The 27995-nt window shown below is 38.4% G+C and overlaps 1 protein-coding gene across 4 annotated transcripts in view; it reads right to left on the minus strand.

Moving 5' to 3' along the window:
- NFX1 (nuclear transcription factor, X-box binding 1) overlaps window positions 1-27478 on the minus strand; it is a 60669-nt gene extending 33191 nt beyond the window's left edge. For 2 of the 4 annotated variants that reach the window (XM_064506818.1, XM_064506817.1), the window contains exons 1-14: window positions 27317-27478; window positions 21324-21393; window positions 19682-20725; window positions 17804-17965; window positions 13468-13545; window positions 11024-11129; window positions 8096-8167; window positions 6365-6504; window positions 5137-5236; window positions 4783-5000; window positions 3550-3647; window positions 2859-2889; window positions 898-980; window positions 294-402 (exon numbers count right to left, since the gene is read on the minus strand). In XM_064506818.1, the coding sequence (XP_064362888.1) occupies window positions 294-402; window positions 898-980; window positions 2859-2889; window positions 3550-3647; window positions 4783-5000; window positions 5137-5236; window positions 6365-6504; window positions 8096-8167; window positions 11024-11129; window positions 13468-13545; window positions 17804-17965; window positions 19682-20725; window positions 21324-21351 (2269 nt within the window). In that variant the 5' untranslated portion in view covers window positions 21352-21393; window positions 27317-27478. The remainder of the gene's footprint in view (window positions 1-293; window positions 403-897; window positions 981-2858; window positions 2890-3549; window positions 3648-4782; window positions 5001-5136; window positions 5237-6364; window positions 6505-8095; window positions 8168-11023; window positions 11130-13467; window positions 13546-17803; window positions 17966-19681; window positions 20726-21323; window positions 21394-27316) is intronic. The other 2 variants (XM_064506816.1, XM_026107108.2) reach the window with 2 other exon arrangements.
- Window positions 27479-27995: the final 517 nt, after the last annotated feature.

Below are 27995 nucleotides of genomic sequence, written 5' to 3' on the forward strand. Positions count from 1 at the left end.
TTAGTATGTTGCTAAACAGATTACTCTTAAGAGGTTTTTTTTTTTTGCATGATTCCTCAAAAATATTAAGTGACTGCTGGATCTACATGCATAACTGAATATATTTAAGTATTAAATCCAACACTTAATAAATTCATCTACAATTAAATAACTTTCTCTTCCATGAAAAAATACCAATTACAATCACCTGCCTATATTCAGATTCTGATCAGATTCTATTTCCAGCTCTGACAAATTAAGTGACTAAATTTCTATAACTTTTAAGAATTAATGAAGCCTTGCATTTAACTCACTTGTTTGCCAACACGTTTGACAGCTGCCTCGATGACAGGGCTCTTCACATCTATGAAGCCCACAGTTGAGCTTGCGCCCGCAAACCAGAGAACACTTGTGTTCTGTGTCCTAGGGGAGGGCAAAAAAGAAAGGCTGAATTATGAAATCCATTGGTTTCTTGTTTCTATGTTAGGTCATAATCCAGCAATTGTCAAAACATATAGCACACTATATCAGCTTTGGCCTGATCTATACATGTTTCACCACTGATTCTGTTAAGGTCTCTAGTGCAGACAACTTCATCTATGAAGTACAGGTTATAACATAGCTATCTCCCTCCCCTTCCCTTTCCCCAAGAATCACTGTACTGACATAAAGTACCTTTACTTGACTTAACCATACCAAGGTTGCAGCATAGTTTTACATTTTATAATTATACCCATAAAATGAATGATGCAGAGTTAGTATAGGTACACAAACATATGAGCAGGACCAGTACTGCAAGCAGACTGAAGATGCACCAAAACGCAAAGATGGAAAAGCAAAAATGACTTTTAAAATCATAACCAAAGCCAAACGTGTTTCACAATGAACAACTTCATAAAACCACACAGGTGAACTTACCACACAGCAAATTTCATTACATTTGTGTCGTCCACATGACCTTTTCTTGTTGCATCGCTTGTCACACATAAATGTAATAGCAGCTATTACCAAGGAAAACAAAACAAAACATGACTTTTATATCTCTGTTCATCCCAAGAACAAAAGCTGCAGTCACAAGACTGCAGTAAGGTTGTTGCAAGACCTAGTCTTGCGCAATAAAACAAAGAAAACAGGATATATGTATACATAATAGAGAATAAAATTCAACACCAGAGAGGATCAAGTTTCTGAGACTAGACAACAATCATCTATATTTAGTTTGGTACATAAACTGCTACATCTGATTTCTTAACAAAATTAATATCACATCTTTTAAAGGCTAACATTCCTGACACAGCAAAGTACCATAAACATCAAATTTAAGACTGCTCAAACTTGTAAAGCAGTATATCAGGAAATCCAGCTACTGTTTATATGCTGATGAAACTGGCACAAACAAAAAATTGTTATCACCATTCACACAAGAGCAATCACTTGTGGATTCTGCAGAGCAAAGTCCTCAGAGACAAAAACTCAAAAAAGGAAATATGCACCTTACTATCTTATATATATCTTGTAAACAAGTACCTTAGTATGTTAGAGGTCCATTAAGGAAACATTTCCCTAGATCAAGATTCTTCAAATAGTTTTAAAGATTCAATAGGACAAAATTTAGGTTATAGAAGCCAACTGAGCAAGTGGTGTTCGTAAGTACTCCCAAGACCACTGTTGCCAAACCAGGAGTAGGCGGAGAATGGTGATCTTTGACCTGGAATACACGTTTTTATGTCTAAAGCAGAACAGGTAACTCCCTCTGTACGTGGCCAACAGGCATGACCTCTACAAGCAAGTATCCTTGCTCTGGATGGCCAACAACCTTCCCAAAAGAAAGGCAAAGGCAGCCGAGACAGTACTTAGAGACCTCTTTCCATGCTAGTTCAGCCAGATACTGCACACCAATAGTAATCCTCTATTTACTGATGGTCCAGGTCTCCTTGTTTTCTTCCAGGACTGAGATGGTGTCTAGAGGGGAGGACATGGCTGGAAGCATACATCACATGCTTCTATTTCCCTCCTCTAAAAATACCTCTCTTGCTCATCCACAAGATCAGCAGATACCAGAGGCTCCCCATGACTGACTGTTTAGGGTTCATGGGGCAATAGTGCTACAGTCCTAGATACAGGAAGGCACATTCTTATCCATTTATATTTACCAGCTCTGGTGATCCCCTTGGTGTGAAATGCTTCACTAATCCAATCTGAAAGGCCCTTCTTGAAGAGGCTTACTCTACAGAAGTGAGACTGACAACAATCTTGCAGCTAGGTCCTTTACTTTGATATAGAGACATAAAATCCATGGATCACTTACTGATTTTGTTGAAGGTGTTGGCCACAGTTTTCAGAACATGTTTCAGGACATTCCAAGTTTTTAAAAAGTGAACATATTGTCTATTGGAAGCTCTCTGCTGAGCTGATAAACAATGACTAGCAGCATTAGAACAACTGTTAAGTAGAATCAAAGCTTGCATTTCCACAGAAACTCGAACAAGAGCAGAGCAATATCACTACTTTGTATCTAAGCAGTGAGAGAGTACCAAAACATGTACAGGAAAGCGTGTGGGGGGGTGCTTTCTTATGCCACCTGCCATATTCAGCAACTGCTCAAATTCAAATAGAACCTTGAAAATTAAGTGCTGAAGAACTCTTTTTTTACATAAGAGACGGATAGAAGTGAAAGCGGTTTATTTCGAACAGTTTAAAAACTAGCAGCATCTCAAGAAGAGACCAACTTGACACAGAAACATGGCTAAAACTGGCAGTATCGATCAGATGATGTTTGCCAACTTTTTCAAGCAAAACCAAAATTAGTATGAACTCTATCATTTTTACAAACTTTAAAAGTGATTTCATAATAGATATGTAACATTATAACAACATACCTTTATTTCTGAGGAGCACACATGGGACTTCCTAGGAAACAAACAGGAAGAGATTACATCAAAACAAACTTAACAATTCAAATTTACTTATCTGGAAAACATCTAGTCAGTTGTGATACAGAAAAAAACAGCACTCAGTTTTAACCTTCGTAACTCTTTTGAATACAAGAAGAGGAACAAAAGCCAGAGAAAACCCTCATTCATGCATTATTTCACACATTTTAATTTACCATTTCAACCTTGATTCTTTTAACATTATACTTTTTCTTCAGAGTTTCAACACAAACAAGAACTTGCAGTTTTACATCCCCCACTTAATTCAGGCTACCTTTCTCTTAGTTTACATAACTCTTGGTAAAATCATCATGCTTCATACTATACGAATACAGCAGGATAATACAGGACTTTGCAACCAGCTCAAACAGAACTGTATGTATAGCCTGCAAAACTACTTCAAGAAATGGTCTCGAGGGCAAGTAGCCTATGTTAGTACTTCACAGTATAATCCAGTTAACTTCTTTAGCAGCAAGAATCACTCTTGTGCAACAACTGACAGGAGCAGCACAGCATCTTCTTGGTGCTCTTGTACTTCTTGGCTTTCTTCTCCTCAAACATGTCAGCTCCTTTTTCTACACAGCTTTAAAAAACACCAAAGATAACCTGTTTCCATGGTCCAGCTTTACACGCTCACCTTTTTTTTGAAGCCACACCTACAATAAATATTCGATGTACGAGAACACGGTCTACAATCTCCTTCATGGCAAAGGTTTTCGCATGTATGAATAAACTCTTTCAAAAGAAAAATACAAAAACAACATTAATACAAATGAATTAAAAAATTAAATTCATGACTTGATATTTATTAGGAGCATCACTGGCCACACAAAAATGCATACGTGCCATTGGGTTTCCAAATGAAGAATATTATGCATTAAATATTCACAAAATATTAAAATATTACAGGCCTACCTTTTGCAATTATTTTCAAGTTTAAAATCTTGAATATATAGACTAGAGTGTCAGGTCTATAACTAACATTGAAAATGCACACATTCAAAAAAGTTTTTTTTTTTTAACATATATGTACAAAAAAACTCCAATTTTGTATGACACAATCGCATGCAAGTCTCTGGAATTTATATAAATTTATGTAAGTATATAAATTTCTCTTCCTTTTTAGCCCAAAAAAGGACTTGCTATGCATACTTTCACATTTCATTTACGTGGTTAACTGAAATTCCACTAAAACTTAAATTATTCATTCCCTTATTACTTGCGGTCCTTTAGTAAGGCAGATTGAGTGGATCAGTCATTACCAAGAGGTCCTTATTTTGGCAGCGCTGGTACTCTCTAAAAGCCTAACAAATCATGATTTAATACATGGTTTGTAAAATTAGAGCTTCACACAATCCCACAGTAAATTAACTTCAGTTATTTAACACACTCATTCAGGTGTCAATTCATTTTTGCACATAATACCCTTCCAACATGACTTTTCCCTCATGGCCCTCCTACAGCAGCAGGAAATGATGATTTACTGGAGGCATCTGAATGAGCCAGGTCTACTCTCACATACTTCACATAAAAGACATGAAGACCTAGGTGGGCTTTCAAAAGACCACAGTAGATATTACTCTCTAGAAATTCCTACTGCTCTTCTAATACAGGAGAAGTCCATGTAAACAAAAAGTTTTAAAGCTAGCTAATGTCATTTTTCCTTCCTAGACAGATACATTTCCTAGTTCTAAGGTGTCACTGTGATGAAACACAGCCAGGTTGCAGGCTCTGCAGCGGCTTTTTCACTCAATTCAGTCAATGCTCAAAATCATTAAGAAAATAATTATTTTTGAAATCTAACTGTACGAATCAGCCATCTTTTTAACAATGAAATTTTCAATATTTCAAGGCAGAAAGTTCTAATTACCATAGCTACCACAAGAAAGAGGTTTGCCGCATGTTTTTCCACACGATGGGATAGGATCTGTGCATAATTTACGTTCAACACATCCTAGTTCCAGTAACTTGCTGAGAGGAGTCTGGCCACAGGGACAGCGATACACTACTTGCGGAAGTCGTGGACAGAGCTGGCAAGGCTGAGGATGACATACTTGTGTACAGTTGTGCCTTCCACAATTTAATTTTCTGGGGAATGGGGATGGGAAGAAGGGAGAGAAAAAAAAAGGAAAAAAAAAGAAAACCATTACCTGAGAACATCATGATCACTGAGTATGAATAAAATTACCTTTTTCTTTTTGAAAGCTTGAATTAGTGACCTTACTTGCCACATATCTTCTGACATGAGAAACTCCCAAATCCATCAGAGAATTCTTCCTTTGTCCCACATAATACATCTTTAAAGTTGCTCCCACAGTAACACACTAAAAGAAAGCAATATTCCACAGAAAGAACACAAGAAAATACCATTGAAAAACATTTGTAACAGTAAATATATAAAGCTAAAACATGAGAAATTGTTATCAGTTAGCTTTTAGAAGGATAACAAAGTTGCTTTTCTTTAGATGCAATTCAGCTATATAGATTTCTCAATTCTATAGAAGCTGGAATTCCTGTTTTAGCTGTATTGACAAGAAGATAAGAAAAGGAAAAGTACCGCCTGCACAAAAAAAGCTTACTTGTTGAAGCAGTATAAGTAATCAAAGCTAAGTATTACCTTAAAAGTCAAGAAAATACGCTTGCAATTTTCTTTATAAACTATTCAACAAAAACATAATAGTATACTGGCTTACATTCTTAGATATCTTCATTCTCATTCAAGATCAAGTTTAGAATATCTTTATCAGAAATGAAAAGCAGCTTGTTGACGTGTGTTTTCAGGCAGCTCTTCCTATTCTTACTACTGAAGTCTTGGAATTATATTGAAAGATTAAGCAGGATCACAGGATAATTCAGGTTGGAAAGGACCTCAGGAGGTCATCTAGTCTGACCTTCCCCTAAAAGCAGGGTCAGCTATGAGACCAGACCAGGTTACTCAAGGCTTTATCCAGTTGGGTTTTGAAAACATGCAAAAATGAAGGCTGCCCAACCTCCCTGGGCAACTTGGTCTACTGCTCGACTGTCCTCATGGTGCAAAAAGTTTTTCCTTATAGCCAGGTGGAACCTGTCATTTCAGCTTACGCTCATTGTCTCTCATCCTCCCACCACACACAGCCTGGCTCTGCCTTCTTGATTGCCTCCTGTCACGTATTGAAAGGCTGCTATCAGGTCCCTCCTAAGGGAAGGGACCTCTTCTCAGGCTAATCAAGTCCAATTCCAGCAGCCTCACCTCATGGGGTGAGTGCTCCAGCACCCTAACTGCCTTGACAGGATTCTTCTAGCCACGTTTATTCATAGTGATGCTGACATGTGTTTCCTGATTTATTTAAAGATTCTAGGAATGGATTTTTTTTTTCCTGTTAAGTAAAGATAAAGCACTTGCCTCATGGCACTGTTGTTTTTTTTCCTTTCTTGCCAGTAGAAGGTGGACAAGCAAGTATTCTGATACTTACCTTGCTGTACTGCTAGTTGGCAAGGTGAGCATTTTCCTGCATGGCACACTTGGGTACAGCTGTGCTTACCACAATTTAAAGTATTTCCACAGACATTAGAACAATGAATTGCTGTTGACTGGCCACAGCGAACTGAGTGACTGTAGAGAAAACACACCATAGTTTATCAGCTGTCTTAAAATTCTCAGCACATTTACTTATTTACAGAAGAGTTGTTAGGAAATCTTCACTCACTTCCCCCCTTCACCAACTTGTACCCAATGCACGGTTTATATTTGTTATACCACTGTTGCTTACTGTAGAAACACCACATTTTTCCCTACAGTTTACAGTAGAATCCAAGTTCCTCTTGGATTAATCAAATATATTTAAAAGAAAAAAGCAAATGTAACACACACAAAAAAAAGGCGTAATACCAAAGAGATCAAACCACTGCTCTGGATAGCATTAGTGACTTCATACTCTACATGTCAAAATAAAATAAACAGACCTGAAATTCAAAAACAAGGTCATTTTTATTTTGCACTTGTGAGATAAGACATACAGGACAAAACATTAAATGCTCATCCCTTGGCCTGGGGGGCCAACAGAACTCACATAATGACTCTAAAACGTACATGAGAAATAGCAACTTTAAAACATCTTAAAGTCAGAGGTGCCATGCCACGCATCCTGGATGGTGATACAGTACATAATGAAAGAAAGAAATTTAGAAGCAAGTTTTAAATGCTAATGCAGTATTACAAAAAAATAGCAATCTGGTGCAAGCAGCTGGCGCTGGGAGGAATAGCGGTGGGGGGAAAAAAATCAAGTTCATTTGCATCTACTAAAATTTTAAACATGGAATAGCCAGAATATAAAAAATGGAAGAGACCTTATCATGCAAAACAGAATTCAGTAATTTACAACCAATACAGTTTTCTATTGAAGATCAGGTGCTTTCAGCTACAAATGCTTCTACAGAAACAGCTGCATCTGCTAGAGTATCACATCCTTAAAAAAAAAAAAACAAAAAGCAAAAAAACCCACTTCATGTTATACTCAAGTTTTTTGAAATGTTTGCAGAAGCCTGCAATCATTTTTCATAGAATGAGAATGCTAACACTGAAATTAGTTTTTGTTTGTTTTAGTTCTGGAAATGAGCACAGACCAAATATTTAATTACAGGGGATCATTTCTAGGTAGCTACAGCAGAGATCGAATACTCTCAGAATGACTGAACACAAAGTGTGACAGAAAATAAGGGCAGTACAGTCTTGCTGCTGGCAATGATACTATAGGCATCAAACATGCAAAGAAACAAATCTTCAGATCTGGAGTATGCTATAGACCTCCCTGTTGTTAGTGGTACAGCTTCCCACAACTGTATATGTTATTTCTGAAAGTAAATTACTACTCCTGAAATTGAATAAAACTCAGCATTATGTTCAATTTAAATACAGAACATGAAACTTTCTCTACTTCTTTATCTGGGTCTTCCACAACAGAAAATAAATAAATATTAGTATACAACTGCAAAATCAAATCAACTCACAGATTCCCAAGACAATTCAGCTCCATGTATCATATCTAATTTTAATGCAGCCAACTATATTTCTCTTTAAAAAAAAAAAAAGCTGCAAAAATAATCACCCTCTCCCTTTTTTAAATAAACTTCTCCAACTGATTTTAGTCAACAAACATTAAAGCTCAGAAAAAACTATCTTTTTAATACAATAAAAGCATTCTCACCTTGTTCGTCCACATTCGCATGTTTTTGTCACAAAGGCTGGGCATGAAGGGCAAGGTCCTGGATGGCAGAGGCTTAAAAATAAGTTTAAAAGAAAAACAAAATTGTACAATGTTTTCCTCTAACTTTACAACACTCACAGGGAAACAATCTGCAGTGACCCAAAAGTATAACAATTTTTAATGCAACAGTAAAGTATCAGAACATTATACACACAACCTTTAATCTTGAAGGATATTAAAATATTATTAACACAAGGCCTAACCTACCATCCAGCTTCTGCCAGCTCTAGCAATAAAGTCAAGCCACTGTCAATTCAAAATGCTAACTCAGTTTAAAAAGTCTTTTTTTGATGGGTTAGCTGACTAATCCTTCTGGCCTCCTGAAGGGTTAAATGAGCAGAGCAGGCAAGAGGAAAGGGAGAAGAGAGCACAACTGGATGAAGGATGGAGGAAACAGAAGGGAAGCAGTAAGAAGACCAGGGCATTAGTTAAAACTGTGTCACAGGACTTCACTCTTGGTGAGAACTAATACCCTTTACAACAGAAAAAAACCTCTCATATGAAGGTCATAGTTCCACAGTGCTACAGATTTTACTGTCTTGACTTCAATTCCCAAAGACCCATGTAGAACCTAAAGGCCTGAAACCAGATCATAAACTAAAGAATTTGATTAGAAGTATCAACTCAAAATATTAGCTATGATCTAGGTCATAACTTGAAGAAGGAAGGGGAAGACAAAAATCTCTAGAAATCTTTTCACACTATGTTTGCTACCTGGCATACTGTTTTCCTCAACATTGCCATATTCAAACAATGTTAACATTATCATTTTAGATCTTGCCTACGTGAGTACAGTCTTGACACACTTTCTGATGATACCGTACCAAACTTAGCAGCAACTTATACTGACCATAGCTACTTTTAAATCTTAAATATCTATAATAAGAGACTGCAGTTTTATAGCAAACTTTCTTCTGACATACTGTTAAGTAAAGTATCACACAGTTAATTCACAGACCTCTCCAAGTTTTGAAAACATGCCTTTCTGAGACAGTTTTAAATAAACTTGTGTCACTGTAATGAACAGAAAGATTCTGCCAAATGCCCAAACCAGGCCTTTAAAACCAAACTTGCAATTTTAAAAAGGAGTGTCCTTTATGTATCCCTCCAGATATATGCACTCACATACTCCTTATTTAGTAAAAAGCTTTGACACAATTTTTTTTAATGCAGAAGCTATGGTATGGCTACGCTTCCAGGACTTAGACAATACAACAGTTAAGATAGCACATGCGCACACAGAAATTGCAGAAAATTCTCTTTAAATGATAAAGATAGGTGATACCTTACAGTTTCAGTCTATTTTAAGGGACTAGGAAAACAAAAACAAAAAAACATAGTTAAATGACTAAACAGTGTTACAAGCTACATAAAAAAGACAGAAGCTGAAGACTTCAGTATTAACTTCTCTTCATTACATACATAGTTTTATTTTCACTGAAGCTCAATTATCTGTCATTAGCATAGACTTCTTTCACCAGCCATTGCTGCTGCTATAGAGAACTGGCATACAGGAAAGGTTGCTGTGATGATAAATACAGATGGACATTGGAAAAATTAAACTTAGTATTTTCACTGTCTGGCAAATACAAGTATTGTAATACTGTCCAAAGGGACTTCCAGCAACTGCTGTGGAGAAGACTATGACACCAGAGATCTGTGAAAGAAGTAGCAAACACTAAACTACTAGAGAGAGTTTCGTAGCAAACACTAAACTACTAGAGAGAGTTTCATTCATTGCCTTTGCAAGCGCTCTCTCAAATGCTGTCAAGGCCTGGCATAATTCCAGCTGGCAGGGAGAACTTCAGAATTAAGCTCTTAAAAAGTTTAAGTTTGGTGTGAAGTTTATTATTGGGAACATTTTTGTGAAGGTTAAAACAGGTATTTCTTTAATACAGAACCCTACAGAGTGAAGTTAATTTAAATGTATTTAAACTAAAAACATGAAGAGAACTTGCTTGGTAAAGAGCTATGTAGGCCATAGCTTATGCTAGTAAGAGCCTGAGCATTTGCTCACTGAGTGAGAAAGCACACTTTCAAACAGCTGCTTGTCTCTCTCCCTCATATCTGCCAATAAAAGCTGTTTATATGAATGGTTTCTAACACATCTAAATAAAACCAAGTGAATATTGGCTAAAGATCTATTACAAAAAGAACATAAATTAACCTTACTCATTTTCACCAGAATGGGTTAGTTAGTGCCACACTTACACAAGCACCTAACTAAACTTTGTCAATGGCACAATGAAATGCTTCCTATAGCCAGATGGGTGCTAAATCTGAACAAGTATAATACAACAATGAGAAGAAAAAGCACAAGAACTACACCATGGAAAGGAGTTTACATTAAGACAAATTCAAATTAAGGAAACAGCATATGAAAATAAATAAGTTTATATCAATGTGCAAGACTGAGAAGTCAAACAAAAGGGAAGGAATAAAAAAACAGCAAAGGATAAGAGTAAGCAAACCTTTTGGTCTAACCCAGTACCACTGCTCTTAAATTAGGACATCCATATGCTGTTACATGAAAAGAAGAAGCTAAAGTGTCTGTCGGAGCACTGGGTATGCATTTAGATGAGTTCTATATTCTACTATTTCTTGACTTCATCAAAAGTTCTTGAAACCTAGTCAGGCAGTTGGTTCAGTCCTTATGATATGATGGAAACAATGCTACAACTATTTTAGCTGACCTCCTGTCTATCCTCTAATAAGAGCTCATGTTACACATACACAAAACAGAAAGCCTGCATTTCTTCCAGGCTTATATGTATAAGTGTACCCTATAGTCAAAGAACATCCAAATATAGCTTTCCAAAGTGTTCTGTAGATCATTTCAAGACATTTACACAATACATGTTTACTTACATGTTACAAAGATGTGGACAGTCCAAACACTGTCTCCTCTTTCCACAAAGTTCTCCACAGCTATGTGGAATTTCATTTCTATTCCATTCAGGATTGTGTACCTTACCTAAAAGGTATCAGAGGCAAAAAACACATTTATTGACTTTGGTACGCTAGCGAATTTTAGAAAAACATCATACCACATAAAAAAGCCATATTTTCAATACTGACAGTAGTATACTTTGAAAAATAAACAAACAAAAATCACAAAATGCCCTTTTCCCCCCCCCCCCATCTTTCATTGGTGACATATACCCGTTACTTTACATCTTTAAAAGTATATTCCATTAGTCCTGCAAATTAAAATTGGAATATCAAGCTCCAGAGGATTCTTTCTTTTTATGCTCTCAGCAGGCATTTTGGTGGCTGGTATCTGACATTAAGTTTATCTGATAAAATATAAGAAAATGAGAACTCTCCTTTAGTTGGTCAGGCTTCACATTCAGTAAGAAAATCAAAGGGTGCAAAGCCCTTGCTGCCTCAACACAGAGAAAAAGGCAATATGCCCAGTAAGATCTAGCATGTAAGGTGATAGGGGCAGAAGGAAGAGATTGTGTAAATTATAAAAATCACTTTTCTAAAAAGAAACAGACTCTGCATAAACTTAAACATCAATATTTGACATTTTGATGAACGCAGCAGGAAATAGTGAACAAGAAATCATAAATCCAGTAACTTAGCCCCATATATAACATATGGCTAAACAAGTACCACTACAATTCTGGGAGTATTTCGGAAGAACATTGAAACTATATTTTAAATAATATCACATATTTTTAGCAAATCTCATAGCGTATTGTGCATGAGGTGATCGTCAGGGTGACAGTTAATGACCACGTTTTATTACGCAAACAAACCTAATCTGGCTCTCTTCAAGAGGGGGAATAAATTAACAATGAAGCAATGGATCCAGTGCTACAAATTTGAGTTCCAACCTTAAGAACAACAAGAAAACCTATACATAACGATACATTTGTATCATTTTAACTTTTAGTATTCCTTCATTGTTCTGTAAGTTGTAAGTCAGGAAGAGTTGAAAAAACACCACAGATAGCATTTATTCACCTGAGCTTCAGTTAAACTAGTAGTATACGCCCAGGAAAGTCTTGAAAATTAGAGAATTCAGAAAAAATTAAGCCAGAAATTTCCCTATGCAAAGATAAAAAAGCAACATTTGACCACACTCAACAGATACTTAGTATATGGCAACAAATAGAAGACAGCTTTGCATTAGCAACTGGTAATATCCAAATGCCCTATAGCTAATGTAAAATTATCTACAGAAGATTAAAGATTCCTGTTCCATCATGGTGCTCTGCTAGTATTGACTTCAAGGACATCCTGTGGTTCCTACTGTAGATCTCTCCAAACTGTCAAACAGTTTCTAAGTATAGGCAGAATTTCTTTCCTATTTGCTTAGCAGATGGATAAGCTACCTTAAAAGTATGATTTTCATTTGGAATCAAAACATTCATTCTACCTGATTTGTTACCCATATACTCATACGATTTCACACAGCTCATACTAATGTCATATATAAACTCTAAATATCTTACCTGCATTGCATTGCTCTTCATTGACTCACTGCACTATTTAGATAAAGAGAACTTTAGATAAAATTGTTACCCAATACAGAAAAAGCCTACTTTCTTTAGTGGAAGTTCACTGATTCCCAGTTCCTAGCTCACTTCCAGAATATACTGTTTTGTAGGAAGCGGGGTGAAATTTCCTGCGACAGACAGACTTGAAGTGCCAGCTGAATAAAATTAACAAATTTCTAAAGTAACACCCAACATTAATTTATTCACATACATGCATATAAGTAACATCATTCATTTCCCCCCTTTTTTTGATATACATATGGCTTAGTTAATGGTATAGCAACCTAATTTACTACTTTTATTACGCTATCTCCACATAAAAGTCTGACTGGGTTTAACACTTTCCTATTTAACTTGTACCTGTCCCTGATCAATATAAATGTCAAAAACGCTAAATTGATCAAAAAGCTTATACATTCACACTTACCTTCTTGCAATAATATCAGTTGTATGCTTGAATTGTATATTATTTTAGCACATCTTGCCACAATGGAAGATGTAACAAATACAGATTATTTCAATCCTTCTACAAAAGATAAATTTCTAGGCTAGCAGCCAAATTCTAGTGAGTATTTTTTATTTAATGCTGTGCAAACATTCAGGATTTATGATTTCACTTTTTTGATGTTTTAAGCAACAAAAATGGGAGTGACTCTCTGTGCAACAGCCTTCAAGGTCAGTGAAGCTTTAACTAAGCACACATTTCAGGGATGTAGAAAAAAAGTAATTCAATAAAATTCAAACAAAAATAAAGGTCAAAAGGACAGAATTGTTCTTGTTTGCAAAAAGCAGCAAGAAACTCACCACAGAAACAAGTGTAAGTTGAAGGAACTTGTGTAGAAGCATTCTGACAAGCTGGACATCTCCAACCACCATTACCATCTGCAGATAAGTTAAAAATAAAGATAAAAATTATGTAAAGTAATTAAAGGAGCCAATTTTGGACCCTAGAATAAGTGCTTTCATCATGTCACTTCATATAAAGGCAAGGACAAATTTCAGAAATTTTGCATTATTATGCATCCCACTATAAAGACAAGGCTTATGTTATCATATACACCATTATAAGATGACATTCTATTTTACAGAATATAGATTGTCTCCATATCTAAAAGTATGGAGAGGGGGAAGTGTTAAAACATGGGAAATTGGTGAGAAAAATTTTCCAGTCTTAAGCATCACCTATTTTTGTCATCCTCTCACGATATGAGTTTAAATGTCCTGTAGAAGACCAATTTAGTATTGCTTCATGTCTGGAGTAGGTTAATGCTATATAAATCAGAATAATCTTTTTTAGCTTACTTACAAGCTGACCATAGCTAGCTATTGACAAGGACACTATTCTTGAAGCTGGTGTTTAATAAGACAGTAATTTTCTTGCTTCTATATTTCACCAAGGCCCACTGACAGTCTAGGTGAAGTATATATTTGTAAACAAGTCCCATCATCATCTACCTGCTCACAGTGTAAGCTATTTTCCTTAATCCTACTTGTTGCTATTAGACCAGTTCCTTGTCTTGCCAAAAGGCTATTAAGCACACCGAACAGTGTACTGGAGGATCAGAATTTGAGCCTGATTTTATAATTTAAAGTCAGTTATCTTAAAACAAAAAAACAACAGCCACCTAAAGCACAATCTATAAACAGATGAAACAAAAGACTGCTGCAGTGGTATATGATGGGAAGAAGACATGAATACACGGAGATGTGCCTCTTAGTATTTGGCATGCAATCAGAACATGTTTTAATATTACCATAAGGAAAGGTGTGTATTTCAAAAAAGAGATCATGGATCAAGCCAGAGGAGGGACTATATTCCATAAAGCAATTACCAAAGAGAACTTGAGTTCAACATATGGATGATTATGTCTAACACCAAGAAGAGCTCCTTGAACATACGAAAGTTCCTGAAAGTAAAATCATTCTGCTTGTTCAACTAAACTCAAAAACAGGCAAGACGCAGTCAATAAGCAACTGCTCAGGTTTTATCCCAGTTTTATCCCACTAGGATAGAAGATTCCTTACTTGTAAGTACTCCCCAAAATACTTTCCACACACTTTCATATTGCAGCCAGCCCTATCCCTAGCACTTTCAACCATAAAATCTTTATCTGTGATAGCACCCTCAGACTCTGTCCCTTCCTATTGCATACCTGTTGTCATGAAGGCACAGCAAACAATCTCCTCAGTGCACAGAATTCTAATAGATTAAGGGGCTTAAAAGAGCTTTGAGTAGGAAAAGCTGGGAATATACAGCTGCAGACTACAGATCTTTAAGAGAAGTTTCAAACACGCAACTCCTCCTTCTTAACACGCTTGCCTAGATGAATATTCACATCACAGGTGATTATATAAAGAAGAATCCAAAAACATCTGCTGGAATAAAGGGTCAATGTTAAAAGGCTTCGTTCCCAAAGGCAACAAGATAGCAGGAAGTTTCAACATCTGTACAATGCTAGGTACATGCACTGAAATTCAGAAGCCATCTTAGAGGCTGATTTTGGATTGGTACAGATCATTAGCTCATCTGGGAGCAGAGGCAGTCAGAGTGGAGGAAACAGAACAGGGACAGTTGTAATAGGTCAAATCTCTCCAATCCTTCCAGGCAGCAAGTAACTTGAATACTTGTTCCATCAATAATGCAAGGGCACAAGTCAAACACCACAGAGGCATTAGTTTTTAAAAGGGACAGGGGGAAGAAGAGGTCCAGACACTTAATCTTCCCCTTTGTAATAGTAAGAGAACAAGGAAAACATTGAGTTCTAAACAGGTATTGGTGTCAGACTGACCTTAGCTGAGCAACACCTAAAGGTCACATTCCTCTAAGAGGTAATTTAAAATGTCAGAAAGAATATTTGTTAAGGAGAAAATTATCTTCTTTCTTATGGGGGGGGAGGGGGGGGAAATCTTTCTACATGATTGTAAAGCGATGCCTAGCAGAGGCTCTCCTACAGCACGAGGACATCTCTAATATAGACTGAACATGCATTCTTTATGTCAGAGGCCACTGTAAGCCTATATTGTGGAAATATGAACACTGAGTCCCAGAGAACAGTTATCCACTACTATTGATCTGGAAGATGGAGCAAAGTAAAAAAAGATAACCCAACAACGATGTTGTATAGTTTCATCCAAGGAGGATGCAGAACCAATTTCTCTCAGATACCTTACAATTCATTAGGGTGTAAACAGAATAAACTGTGAGAAATGATGTACACATACTCTGCAATTTCGATTCCTATTGTGCCATAACACCCCAAATTGAGGGATATTCTCACTGAAGCAACCAGTTGCTTTGAAAACCTAAGAGAATGAACACAAGCCAGTCTTGTCAGTGAAAGATGCTCAATAGGATGGAAGCCAAATGTAGCAACTATGAAGTTTGGGTGCTGAGTTTAGACAGGGTTTCCTGGAATTCATTACACATTTGCAGAACCGAGCAGATTTAAAGTAAACCTCTTTCAAAAAAACACCAGTTATGAGCCAAATTGTTGACTTAGGTGGATTAGTGACCTATTTCTCTTCTGGCCAAGAATAACTACTGTTAGAATTCTAGTGATTACCCTTTATGTTATATAAAAGTCAAAAAAGTAGAACCTACACTGGAAAAAGCCTACCATGAAACAAATACACTCTGAAATAGAATTCCTAACCAAGATGGGTCTTGTCTGTCAAGAAATATACATCAGTGTCCTTACTGGAGCTATGGATTCAATTCTACTAAAGCCATCATCCTTAACTTGAATTTTTCAGTTCAGCTCTTTCATATACAGGATCCAGTAACATATTTGCTCTACAAATTCTTACAAGAAAAGCAAACGATCAAAAGATACAGCCATTTGAAAAGCTGTCAAGATAAAAATATCCAAGGCCACTGACCAACAGACATGCAAAACCTCCCTTGCACAAGCAGATGTGCTTCTGACTATGCTATAAGATGGTTCAGGGAGCTGATCATGCTCTTCTGATTATGCTATAAGATGGTTCAGGGAGCTAAACAAACTGCAAAAGAAAGCAACAGAAAAACAGCCAGGAGATATAGGTTCTTAGCAGACTCTCTCAGTTTGGCTTAGGATCTCATATAACCATACCCAAAAATCTGTTCCCTTCTTAAATATTCTGGTATCTTTGCAACTTCCTTTCTACTGTCATTATGAAGCATGACCACCAGCCCTCTCCAGAAGTCTAAGCATCTTATGAAATCCATGCTGCCCAAGCATGTTGTGAAGTCCAAGAACTTTGCACTTCCTCAATTCCTTCTGTAAGAACTTCTCTCAAACATTCCCACTTTTGCCATTTGAAGGGTTAACCAAAATAGCTGACGGACTATTGCTACATATTTTTTTGGTCTGCCCAGAAACAGACAGACAAAAAAAGAATGGTAAAGCCTAAAGTGGCAGGGTACAGAAAAATTAACACTATAATAAGATGAACATTAGTGTCTTCAGAGCATATCTATATCATACAACAGAGCAAAGCACAGAGAGGCTACAATTCAGCCTTAATTTACACCAAAACATTCTCATAGCAGAATGACATGATGCTACAGTTTCAGAAAGGGGTATAATATAAAGAATCTAAACTAGCTTGAACTCATGATAGCTCTAGAAGCTTCTTGCCTTCTTTGGACTTCATTTCACTGCATGGCATTAGCGAAGGATTTCAGGAGTACCTTATCTCAGAACAGAACTGAAGAGTGATTGTGCAAAAGCAGACAACTAATAGTTGGAGTGTTGCTTCTCTCACCCATGCTTGGCTGATTAGTCAAACAGAAGATGAGATATTTCTTGGTGTGTGCAGCCACAGAGCTCTGCACCTTGACGCACTGATTTCACCGACTGATCTTATATTTACATATCCAAGCCTGGAAATTAGTTTAGCCAGAATACTGGCAAGTACCTAAAGCATTATGTGTATATAAGCATATAAAAGGGTAGAAGAGTTATATATTTAGTAGCAATAAAAACCCCAAACACCCTTTTTTGCTTCAAAATTTGCTTTATTCACAGCTTACTGGTTCTCATAATCAAGCAATATTTAGAACTAGCTATCCAAAATAAGAAACACATGAAAAACTAATATATGAGAGAGAGCACGAGCGAGTACGTGTGCAAACAAGTAAGAACACATGCATACCAACCTTCAGCTTGTGAAGCTGGTGATCTTGCCCACTTCTTAATGCAATTCAGGTGGAACACATGGTAACAATTCTGGCAACTCCACACTGGTGCTACTATTCGGACCACCTCACAACATACCATACATTCATACTTTTCTGTGGTCAGCTGTTCAATCAAGGACCCTGCAAATAACATGTATTACTTATGCATAAAACATTCACTAGCTGAAAAATAATATTCAAATAAAATTCCAGAATTTCATTTAAGTTATAGCAGAATTTATTTCTCCAGCCTGGCTGTAACCAAGGTATTAGTTTACTCCTGGAAGATTCTAGTTTGGTATTTTGTATGTATTTGTATGATATTTGCATAAAAGTGGCAACAATAATTGCAATTGTGGCATAGCAGTCATTCTGATCTTACAAAATAGTAATAGCTTTAAGTTTGGCTGAAGTTAGAGATATCAGTCACCACTTTACATGGGAAACAGCTTTGTATAAAGTTTACACTAAAAAGTTTAAAGCTCTTAACAAGTATAGAAATCTCAGTCAAAACTAAACTTAATTCCCATCTTTGAGTATTAATGGAAGATCACACAGAAAATATTCATGGGTAATGCCCTTCTTGCATCTGCATATCTAACTGTTTTCAGGCTGTTTCCTGTTTCATTTTGAGGCTTTCTTCCTTTATTTTCTAAGAATTCTTTCATGTTCTCTCATTTGGCTCAAAAGGCCCTGTGCTTGGCTGTTGTTTCCCAGTAATTCCACTCCTAAAGCAGCTGGTTTCCATAATCCAGGTGGAAATAACTTACACTTCCTTGTTCTTACTTCCTCAGCTCTGAAAGATGTTTAGAAACAAAATCTTCAGAAGATTCAATACCACACTTAAAACAGCACAGACTAGTCTACTCAGGTCTGTCATTCTGGGCAGCAGGAGACCAAGGTGAGATGCTTAATATTATTATATATTGTATATATAAGCTAATTAATATTAATATATAAGCTAAATAAATTTCTCAGTTTGTTCAGTTAGAAATAGACAAAGAAATGGAAAATCTCTCTCCTCAATTATTGCCTCTGAAAGAAAATAAGATTCCTTTTCCTAGGTGCTTTGGACAACGAGACTATTTTCTCGATGCACACTTAAGCTCTTCTATTTAAAACAATAAAAAACATGATACACAGGTTAAACAATTTCTGGAGAAAGAGAAACCAGTGCTGTGACAGTGAAGAGATTCAGCTGATTTCCATTCCCCATTTTAAGGCTCTAATGATGAGAGTTGGCACTAAATTAACTCCGCAAAGACCTGGGGGTCTGCTTTTCACTATCAATGACACATCTTTCTATTCTGAACTTCCAAAAATAGTATCCAGAGGCTTTCTGTATTTCTAATTAGCTTTTGGTACTACTGTTGCAAAGAGATTGCAAAAAATCCAGCTAGAAACAGAATGCAGTTTTTCCTACTTTTATATAAAACATCAGAAAACTTTCTTTGCAAATTTTAGGATCGCCCCTTCCAAGTCTCATTGTCCAAAGTGTTTTAACTTTACCCTCCCCCACAGACACCAAAGGTGCGTGTTTTAACATGGTGCCCAACCAGACCACCATTTGCAGTTTGGTAGTGATGACAACACCCCCACCACCAACAACCCTCCCTGCCCCCCAAAACCCCTTTCCCCCTGCCCCCATCAACCCCTTAAAAAAAAAAAACAGAACACTTGCGTAATGACCTTAAAGAACACCTTCCCATTCAAAACACATATTTACATTTAATTCTATCCCCCCAAACTGATACTGATCTGTTGTGAAATAATAAGCATCTTCACCTAGTCAAATGTGCAGGCAGTTTAAATTATTCATCTTTAATACTGGAATACAAGACAGTCCAGGAAGCTTACCTGTATGAGTTTCTTTGTTTTTTGGTACATCACTTTGCTTTTTCCAGTACTGGGTCCAGCTGAAATGAAGGGAAGGTGCCTGATCCTCCTTTAGCAGGAACTTTCTTCCATTACATCTGATAGAGTCAGACAATTGATGCCTGATTTCACCGGTCGAAGTTTCATCACTTTTGTGAACAGAGAATTCTTTTTTCCTCTCATTTTTATCTTTCGAAGTATATGCAAGAGAAGACTTCTTACCTACTTTTGTATTTTTACTGCGTTGAGAATCATGTCTCTTCTGATACTCTTTTTCTATTGGCGGCTTATTCCACACAGGCTTCCGCGGATATCTCTTGTTAACATAGTTGTAGCTTTTCTGCTCATCCCCACTACCAACAGGTGCCTCACAGAATGCCTTTCCAACAGATGATTCTGAAGAGTCAGACTGAGTCAGATCCAAAGATGGTGCATTTTCAAACAGCTCAACCTTTTGTTTAGAGCTCACTCCCTTTTCCCGCTCAGGTAATTGCTTTCCTTTCTCCTTGAACCCTCTTCCAGATGCATGCATCAGGTGTGTTTTCTTTGGCTTTGCTCCTCTGCTATCTGCATTAGATACTTCTCTATCACTCTCTGAGGAGAGAAAGTCATTGTATCCTTTAGGAGCTGCTCTTCTTCCAGGTACCACTGAATTGTCTAAACTTCCTGGACTTGCAATAGCATCAGTAGCAGTTTGCCTTATCTTATTTTTAGGACATGTGCTATCATTTCTTGACCTGTGCCATCGCTGGCTTTGAAAGTTGCGATTCTTTGAACTTCTACCGGTACCAAAAAATTGGTGAAAGTCTTGACAATTCCCATGTTGACTTTCCGGATTACAAAAGCCAGGCTGCTTTTTGGAAGAGCTTTTATAATCTGTACTTCTGTCAGAAGACTGACTAGGAAATGGTAAATCGCTTCTATTCTGATTAGAGTCTATCCTATCTTTATTTACCCAGTTTATATCAGAAGCTTGTCTTTCTCCTGGAATGAAGTCAGCTGCATCAGGATTGAAATTCAATGCGCCTAAAAAAAAAAAAACAAAAACAAAAACAAAAAAACAAAAAAAACCCCACAACACCCACCACCAAACAAGTAAAATAGTAAACAACTTCTTTCAGCAAAATTACCATATACCTAAAGGTCTGGAAGTTCAATCAATCCCACACTAGACAACTACAAACAAGTTTCCAGAAACTAGAATTGAATCATAGAGTGTTGTATAAAAGTACTTCCAAAGTACTCCAAAGAGTAGCAACAGCCACATGCACTCTGATTACACTGTTCTACATACAGACATTAAATGATAAAGGAACTACACGGGGCAGTTTTGCATAATTATTATTCTGTTACAACACCATCAACATGAGCCATGTTTCTGCATGTGAGGTCTCCCTCTCCGATTTCCATGCCTCTACAGACAGAAGATGCACATTAGAAAACCCACCTGGCACAATTCAATATTATTTTGTGCCAGTGGGACCCGCCTGCAACAGGAACTATCAGGTGGGTATCAGTGACAGTTTAATGGATTGTAGCAAATCTGTTAAATGTTAGATAGTACTGTAAAAAAGAGGCTTGTTAAAAAAAAATTACTTCCATGAGATTTCACATCTTAGGTTACCTCTGTGATGGTAGGGCAGGTGTAGCATGTTCCTCGTTCAGGACAATTCAGGGAGACTCAAGCACTCAGGCTACAGACAAAAGACATTTTCCAAGAAGAGGCAGAGGCTATAGCTGCCGGGTGCTAGGATCTCTCAACTATCTATTATTTTTCCTTTCCAATAAAGACTGTGGAAATCAGTGTTGAAGGGAAGAACAAACCACAACACTCCAAAGTATTAACAAACTTTTTCAAAGAATTTCATTTACTTTCAATAGGCTTTTTTTTTTTTAAATACTAATAAGTAATGGTCATAATTACTACATAGGATTGGATGGCTAAAACATCCCAAATTATATGATACCTTTGTGGAAATGAACCTTTAAACAAACTAAAAATTACAAATTTAAGATTATACTTAAAGATGTTCTTAACCACATAATCTAATTCATACTTGTTTTTAAAACAGATTCAGCTGAAGTCATTTTGCTCTTTGTCTTTTCAAATTTACACTAAGGAGAAAATATTTTTTTTCCTTTTTTTCCTTCTTTTTAAAAGAATTTTAATACTAATCAAATTTTGAGACAATGTAATCTGAACACCACACAGAGATCCTTTAAAACAGCTGGGAAATGAATTAAGAATACTGCAAATCTCAGCAGAGACAAAATATATTAGGCTTACACATCTGAAAAGAATACAGACTTCAAGAAGCTTCCCTAGAAACACTCTTTGGTCTTTATCTTTACACATGTATCCTCTGTGAAGGAGAGGATATATAAAGTTGTCCTTTTTACTTTCTACAGCTACACTAATCTTCAGTTTTCTGCCATAATTTTTTGCCAGTTTATTTTCTATCATTAACAAAAAGGACTGCAAAATTACGGTGCAGTTGTATACTATGAAGTAACAGAAATTATTCAGTACAGAATACTTAGAAAATAACTTCCCATCTCCTTGTTTGATTTGAAGGTAGGATGAAATCTTATAATTATACATAAACCTCATTTGAAGCTGCCCATTTTATTAGTTGGTTTAAACTTTCTTTTGTAGAGTCTAAAATTTCAAACCTGAAGGGCAGATATAACAAGTTAAACTGAATTGCTTCTTAATGTTTAATAAATGTTATTCAAAAAAGTTACATAACTTTGCTCTGGAAGGTGGTATTATTTAAAACCATTGTTTTCTTGGTTATGAGAATGTGGTATGTAAAATGAATGGACTGATTATAAACGAATTGCTGCAGAGGACTTTCGACTGAATGCAATAAATAAGCTCGAAAAAATACATTTTGCAGATAAGCAAAACATACAACCTTATACTGACATAGGAACATACTGGATTTAATTTTATAAAATATATAGTCAGTTTGACTTTTGAATGCGGCCTCTAAAAAAAAGAATAACCAATTTTACAAATGTGGTAACTATTCAGCTATACAAATCATGCATTTGAAAGCACTTTCCAACTAATGTATTAAATTCGATGAAATGGATGAAAAACAACGAACCTAGATATTTAAAACCACCTCCAAAAATATGAATAATTCAGTAGGACTCCATGAATAGGACTTCTCTTCCTACTGCCAGCTTTTACATTATAAAAAAAAATTTAAAAAAAAAAGCCAGAGATCTGATAAATGCCACCAACTTAATTATTTTTGTTTGCCAAGACGAGAAACAGCCAACTAAATACGTAAAGATACACAAGTATGATAATCAGTAGCTAACACTGGAACAAAATTCCTCTCACATGTTTACACATACACACACAAACTCCAAGAAAAAGGAAACTGCCAAAGCTGGATTCCAGCCTGTATTTCTATGTGATAATCAAAGAAAACCAGAGTACCTTTAGAAACAGTATCTACATTTCGGATTTTAATATTCTTAAGAGTTTGACTATAAATTAAAACCAAGCATATGAAACACTAACATGGTTTTTTGCCCAGTCCGTCACAACATCACACATTATACTTCTTGGACAGAGCTAGGACAGACACTATACTTGGACAGAGCCAAAATATCCTGGCAACCTTATGTAGTCTCTGTGAACTACCCTTCAGAAAAACCATTTGGACAAGGACACTTTTTAAAATATGAAGCAAAGTAGTAAGTACATGTCTCAATTTAGTAAGTACACATTCCACTTCAAAAACACAATTTATTTTTGGAGCTAGCAGAGCCCTCACACATAACATCTTAAGAACTCTTTTTATGACGACATCAGTTATGACATCTGAAGCTACTGCTTACAGATATCATACGCCTCAGTGACATTTCTTGAATAGCTTCAGCATGCCAAATTCATTAAGATTTTAAACAGCTATTAAGCAATGTGCTTTAATTAACCAGAGGAGAGAATACATGAACTGAAGTTGATGGCAGTCAACCTTCATCCTGTATCGTCTCATCCTATGAGAAGTACACAGAAGAAAGTAACTATAATGAGGAAGCCCACCTAGAAAAAAAATATAACTGGTGTAACAGTCCACAGGGTAGTCTCTTATGTGTTGTAGATGGTACCTCTCTTAGTGGAAATAAGAAGAGATACTACTTCTGAGTTACATGAGAATGAGGACGACCAATTGCTCCTATGCTATCAGGCCACTCTTCCATGGATTTGGCATATACAGTTTTATGAAGTTCCTGGAAGAGGGAGTGAAAGAGGGAAGGGTGTCAGAGCAGGTGGAAGAAAACAAAGTCATAGGACAATCTGCTGTCAATGGTAGGAAAATATGCTGTTCATCTCTCAACAATGCCACCCTTCAAGATCTTCAAATGTTTTGGAGAGACGAGAATGGAGGAAAATACTGAATTGAATCTAAAGACAGAGAACACAAAAAGAGAAATTTTCAAAGACCTAGCTGTCACTTAAATTTAGCACATAAGAGGGAAGCTCTGCTGACTAACTCTGGGGTCACATCTACAGGTTTCATAAACAGTATTTCTTCCATAATTATCAAAATGGTTGCCCACCTATTGTATTTATTGAACCATATCTTCCTAAATGACAGTCAAGTGTAGTACCATGGTTTGTAAGCAGAAATACACACAGTGATCTTGAAGGAAATTAGAAGTTCAAAATTTAGCAGCATCACTAGTGGTGATCACCAGCCATTGTACATTCTGCTTATACGCTGGCTCCATTTCAGGACAGATGTCTTGAGTTTTCAAGTCATTCAAATAACCCATTCTTTCAGCTAAAGACAGATGATAGTACAGTGTGTGTACACATTAATCCATCTGTGCTAGCACTGCGCATATCAAAACAACAGTCACATCAGCTGAACGCAAAGTACAAACTACAGGGAAGACACTCCCTATAGATCTTAGGGTACGTGCATTACAATGCACCAAACAAGTGGCACATGATGGAACTGTGAAGCTTTCTCATGGCATCAGAAGCAATAAATCTCTTCTTCATAGAACACCAACCTTAGTCCTTGTGTCTTCTCTGGTCATTTTGTATAACACGTATTCACCTCTGGTCTTCTACGACTGTCACATGCAACACAGATTTACAGAAGGTTGGATTTCTTCCTGCACAGAAGTCACACTCTTTTGCACAAAGACAGGTTGCACTGCTGATTCTTTAGACCTGAAACAGTCTGCCTGCCCATTTATTCCAACTGTAATAGCCCACCTAATAAAAGATATGTTCCCTTCCTGCAACTCTTGTCAGAGGCTACTAAAGAAGGAATAACAAACAGAATCATAATTATGTTATTGTCCAAATCCAGTGCACTCATATTTTGAACAAAACATGAAGTTTTAGCCAGCCCATTTCAGGAGAACAGAGGAATATAAAAAGTATGGATAAGAAATACAGATTCACCAGAAGTAGCTTCATCAACTGAACGCAAAGTATCTACTACAGAACGGATTTTGCATAAAGGAGAGTAATTCAACATGAATCCTCCTTTTCTTGCTCACCCTTACAGTAGTCTACTCAGTGTTTTAAAGCAGCTCCCTGATACTTTCATGCATCATATCCAAGCTGCATTGTGTATGAAACACAGAACCCAGTTACTAAGGGCACTGTGAAGGAAAAATAAGCATAACCACATTCAGAAGCAACTACACCAACCAATGGAAGAAAAGTTAACCAACAGCTGTTAAATACAAATACAACATCTCACTTGGGTTGTCCCTCTAGATGCACTGGGCTGCAAAGTGGAAAGGTATACCAAGACAAATAATTCCATAGGTGCCTTATTTCTCATATTCTTCTCTTGGGTATCAATAACCACTCACTATTAGCAAAACATCCTGGACAAGCCGCATGCCTGCAATGGTCCAAAGCAGCCATTCTTGGATCTTGACTGCTTCCCCAATTTACTGTGAAACCAGAAATATCTTTCATATTGAGGGTCTCAAAATCATAAACTCCCTCTGTCCATGAAGTTGCTGGGCAAAAGCTAGTTCCAATTCTAATATTGCACAAGCACAGATCCAAACTTACCTAAGAGACAGACCCGCAAAACATTTTGTTGTATGTATTACCATAATGAGGAGCAGATTCCATAACTTAATGCCATATGGCAATACCTGTGCTAGCTTGTGTATTATAAAGCAAGATGTAGCAAGGGTGTACCAACCAGACTAATTTTTCATTAAAGCTCAGTATACCTATTTAAGGCCTTTTATACCAATGTATGTGCACTACATAAAAGGCTTCAGGATCAGAGCTGACTCACAGCCTGACAGCATGGAAGATAAACAGACAGAGCAGACAGCTGCATGCACCAGCTCCTCTTTACTGAAACTATCAGTCTCTGCTCTCCAGTCCATATCCCAGGCTATTCTAGTTTCCCCTAAGGCAGCTGTGGTCCCATTCTTTTTCCATCAAAAATGAATTCAAATGACTTTCCTTTCTTTACGGCCTGGCCGCTAAGATGAGAGTCTATACAGGATATAGTTTAATGATATCCTTAGCTGAATAAACTTGAAGATGCTGCCCAAAGTAGAGCTGCAGCTCTTCTTCCCCTCCCCCAAAGCTGCTTAAGTCCAGAAATCTTGCCGCAAGAAACAGCCATACAAACAACGAAATGAATCAGCTCAGACAGTGGATCCAAAGTGATACCGATTATCTGAGAAGTCAACCTGGACTGCAAAAAAACCCAGAGAGAGATATGATTAAAACACTAAATACCATGAGTCACTTCAGGCAACAGTGTCATTTCCAGTTACATGCCCAAGACACAACTGCATAAGAATTCTTCAATTGCTAAGTGCCTGTAACACATGAAAAGTCATTAGATGTGAGGCTGGAACCTCCTGCTCAGCAGCTGCACCCAATAAAATGAAGGTTACCGGCACCTTAGTGACCGGCAGGGAAAACCGAAAGATGTCCATCTGTGGTGCTCAGTCCCACCCCGGGGTTGAGGTACCCAGACCCCTCCTCACCCGCGAGCCCTCGACCGGATCACCCTCGGCAGGCGGCACACACTGTGCCCGGTCCCTGCGGGCCGCAGAGGGGGCGGGGGTGCGCCCCGACAGCGGGCACCGGGACTCCCGCTCCTGAAGTGTAGCGCCGCAAGCACCGCAGTTTTGCCTGAGCCCGTGCCCCCACGGCAGGCCGCTCCAGCGCCTGGCAGACAGCGCGGCCCGCGGCACTTTCACGGAGATGCGCCGGGGGGAGGAGGGAGAGGACGGCGAGTTTTCCAAATCAGCAGAGTCTCGGTATTCCCTGGCGTTCCCGTCTGCTCGTTACACGCTACAAACCCGAACGTTTCTCTCAAAGTTTTCCGGGCGCACTCTGCGGCACAGGCACGGCTCGGCCATTTCTCGCACCACCAGCCCCACAGAGCCGCGGCAGGCCGGCACGCCCGGCAACAGGTGGTGCCGCAGCCCCAGCGCCTCCCGACCCACTCGGAGCTCGGCCGCGGCCGCCCAGGCTCAGCCCCTCGCCCGACCGCATCCCTGTGGAGCGCTACCCACTCCTCCACCCGCGGCTGGCCGGCCGGGCCAGCCGCTTCCCGACTCCCCCTCAAGCAGCGCGGGCGCACCTACCTGCGCCGGGCCGCGCCTCCGCCATGCCGACACGTCCGTTCTGCCCCCACCCCTCGGCCCACTTCCTCCGCCGTCGCGCATGCGCACACCGGCCGTGCCAGCTCCCTCCGCGGCTCCGCGCGGCTATAAGCGCGCAGCCGCACTAGTGCCCCGACCGCGGGCGCGAGATGGGCGGAGGGAGCGGGCGGAGGGAGCGGGCGGAGGGAGCGGGCGGGCGAGCGAGCGCGCGCGCCCGCCCGCCCGCCCGCCCGCTCGCTCGCTCGCTGCGCTGCGCTGCGCTCCGCTGAGGCGGGGCCGTTGGGACAGGTCCATTGGGGCGGGGCGGGAACCGAGAACCGGATCTGAAAGGGGAAGGAAGGAGGGAGCGAAAACCGAGAGCAACGAACAAGCACCAGTGTTCGCAGTAAATTGCCTATTTGGTTGACAGTAAACTTCCCCTCTGCGGCCTTGTCCTGAAACGGGTTTGCTGTCCTGGCTGCCTGGCCAAGTGGGCTAAGAGCGGGAGAGCGCCCGGTGGGGGGCTAGCATACAGCCTGTCTGCGCATCTCATTGTGCTTTCTCTAGGCATGGGGGAGAAAGCAGGAGCCTGCTACCAGGGTATCTCTTGCATCTGTATGCAGTAGTCTAGGGGCGAGCCACGCACTTTTCATCCCAGGACCGTGCTGGAACTGAAGCTTCT

Source organism: Dromaius novaehollandiae, chromosome 2 (assembly GCF_036370855.1).
Source record: "Dromaius novaehollandiae isolate bDroNov1 chromosome 2, bDroNov1.hap1, whole genome shotgun sequence".
In the NCBI taxonomy this organism is placed as follows: domain Eukaryota; kingdom Metazoa; phylum Chordata; class Aves; order Casuariiformes; family Dromaiidae; genus Dromaius; species Dromaius novaehollandiae.